Source organism: Atta colombica, unplaced genomic scaffold, assembly GCF_001594045.1.
Source record: "Atta colombica isolate Treedump-2 unplaced genomic scaffold, Acol1.0 scaffold205, whole genome shotgun sequence".
Classification (NCBI taxonomy): domain Eukaryota; kingdom Metazoa; phylum Arthropoda; class Insecta; order Hymenoptera; family Formicidae; genus Atta; species Atta colombica.
The window spans coordinates 1,732,250-1,733,588 of record NW_017259300.1 but is presented as its reverse complement, the minus strand read 5'-3'; the positions used below and the strand labels follow the sequence as shown (position 1 = coordinate 1,733,588).

The 1,339-nt window shown below is 24.2% G+C and overlaps 1 protein-coding gene across 2 annotated transcripts in view; it reads right to left on the bottom strand.

The window, feature by feature from the left end:
• Nucleotides 1–936: 936 nt before the first annotated feature.
• The window catches only part of LOC108687333 (tachykinins), a 61,933-nt gene continuing 61,530 nt past the window's right edge, over nucleotides 937–1,339 (bottom strand). For both annotated transcript variants that reach the window (XM_018193034.1, XM_018193035.1), the window contains one exon: nucleotides 937–1,070. In XM_018193034.1, coding sequence (XP_018048523.1) covers nucleotides 1,060–1,070 — 11 coding nt within the window. In that variant the 3' untranslated portion in view covers nucleotides 937–1,059. The remainder of the gene's footprint in view (nucleotides 1,071–1,339) is intronic.

The following is a 1,339-nucleotide window of genomic DNA, read 5'->3' as shown; positions in this document are numbered from 1 at the left end:
TTATTTTTAATAAACTTTTTCATTTCCGATTAATGCGGTCTTTAAAAATCTATAAATTTCAATAGTATATTTTGTACTTAAATGTATCTATTTAAATGCACGATTTTATAAATACAAGAGTATTTAGAAATTTAGACACTTTTAATTTTTAATAAATCTAATTTTAAGTATATCATACCTTTTGTCTTGTTAATATAAAAACAATCTTTTTTTAATTTTTCTTTTTAGAAATTTTAAATTAATATACATTAAGTACTTAAATATCATAATTTATTAACGCATTTTATTAAATTAAATTAAATTATCTAAATAATTTTTTTTAATTGATTAACTTAAGAATTAATATTTGAGAATTTGGAATCATAATGTATAAAAAATTTTTCTTCCATTATGCCAATGTTACATATATTTTTTAAATATGTAAACTTTCTTGCAATGTATTTTAGCGAGATATTAAGAATATAGAACAATATTAAAATATTTAGACAATTTAATTATACATGAATTTCTCTCTCCCTCTCTCTCTCTCTCTCTCTCTCTCTCTCTCTTTCTTTCTCTCTCTAATTTCACCATGGGAAAGTTATATATGGAATTGCAACAAGAGTTTCGCATGTAGAGTACTATTTATGAAACACTCGAAACAGAAGAACTTTTCTTTCATACACTATATTCATTGTGTACACTTTGAATTTATGTCCTCAGTCACGATTGTATCTGCGACTTGTGATTTGCGACCTGCGTCCAACGCACGTAATTCTGAATCTTATGAAAGCATAAAAATATAAGTAATAATATATACATAATAAATTATACACATTGACTAGACCAAAATCGGCTTATAATATGTAAAATAATTTATGATGTGTAAAATACAATAACAAAGCCTTAACAAATTGTTAAAATAACAAAATATACTATTGCAGTATACTGCTGCACTCATTATCATAACTGATAGACACGTCTTCTTTTTTCCTCGTTTTTAGATTTAGCTATATCGGTTTAATTATTTGGAGGAGACGTTTCGTAACAGTTGCATTATCGTTTCTAAGAGTTGTTGTATTATTGTGAATCTGAAACATAAAACAAAAAATAGTGTTTATAATATTACCTTTGTAACATTTAGTGAATCGATATCACGTTTTATTATCAATTGTTTAAATATATGAAATGTTTTGAATGATGTTTTAATATATGAAAAACTAAGGACGAAACTATATCTAATAGAATCTTATCGCTGTACGATACAATATAATTGAATAGAATAACTTATTCCTAACTGTATACTTTGAAAGAAATCTCTACATTATCTACTTACTTAACATTTTTTGTTTAAGGTACA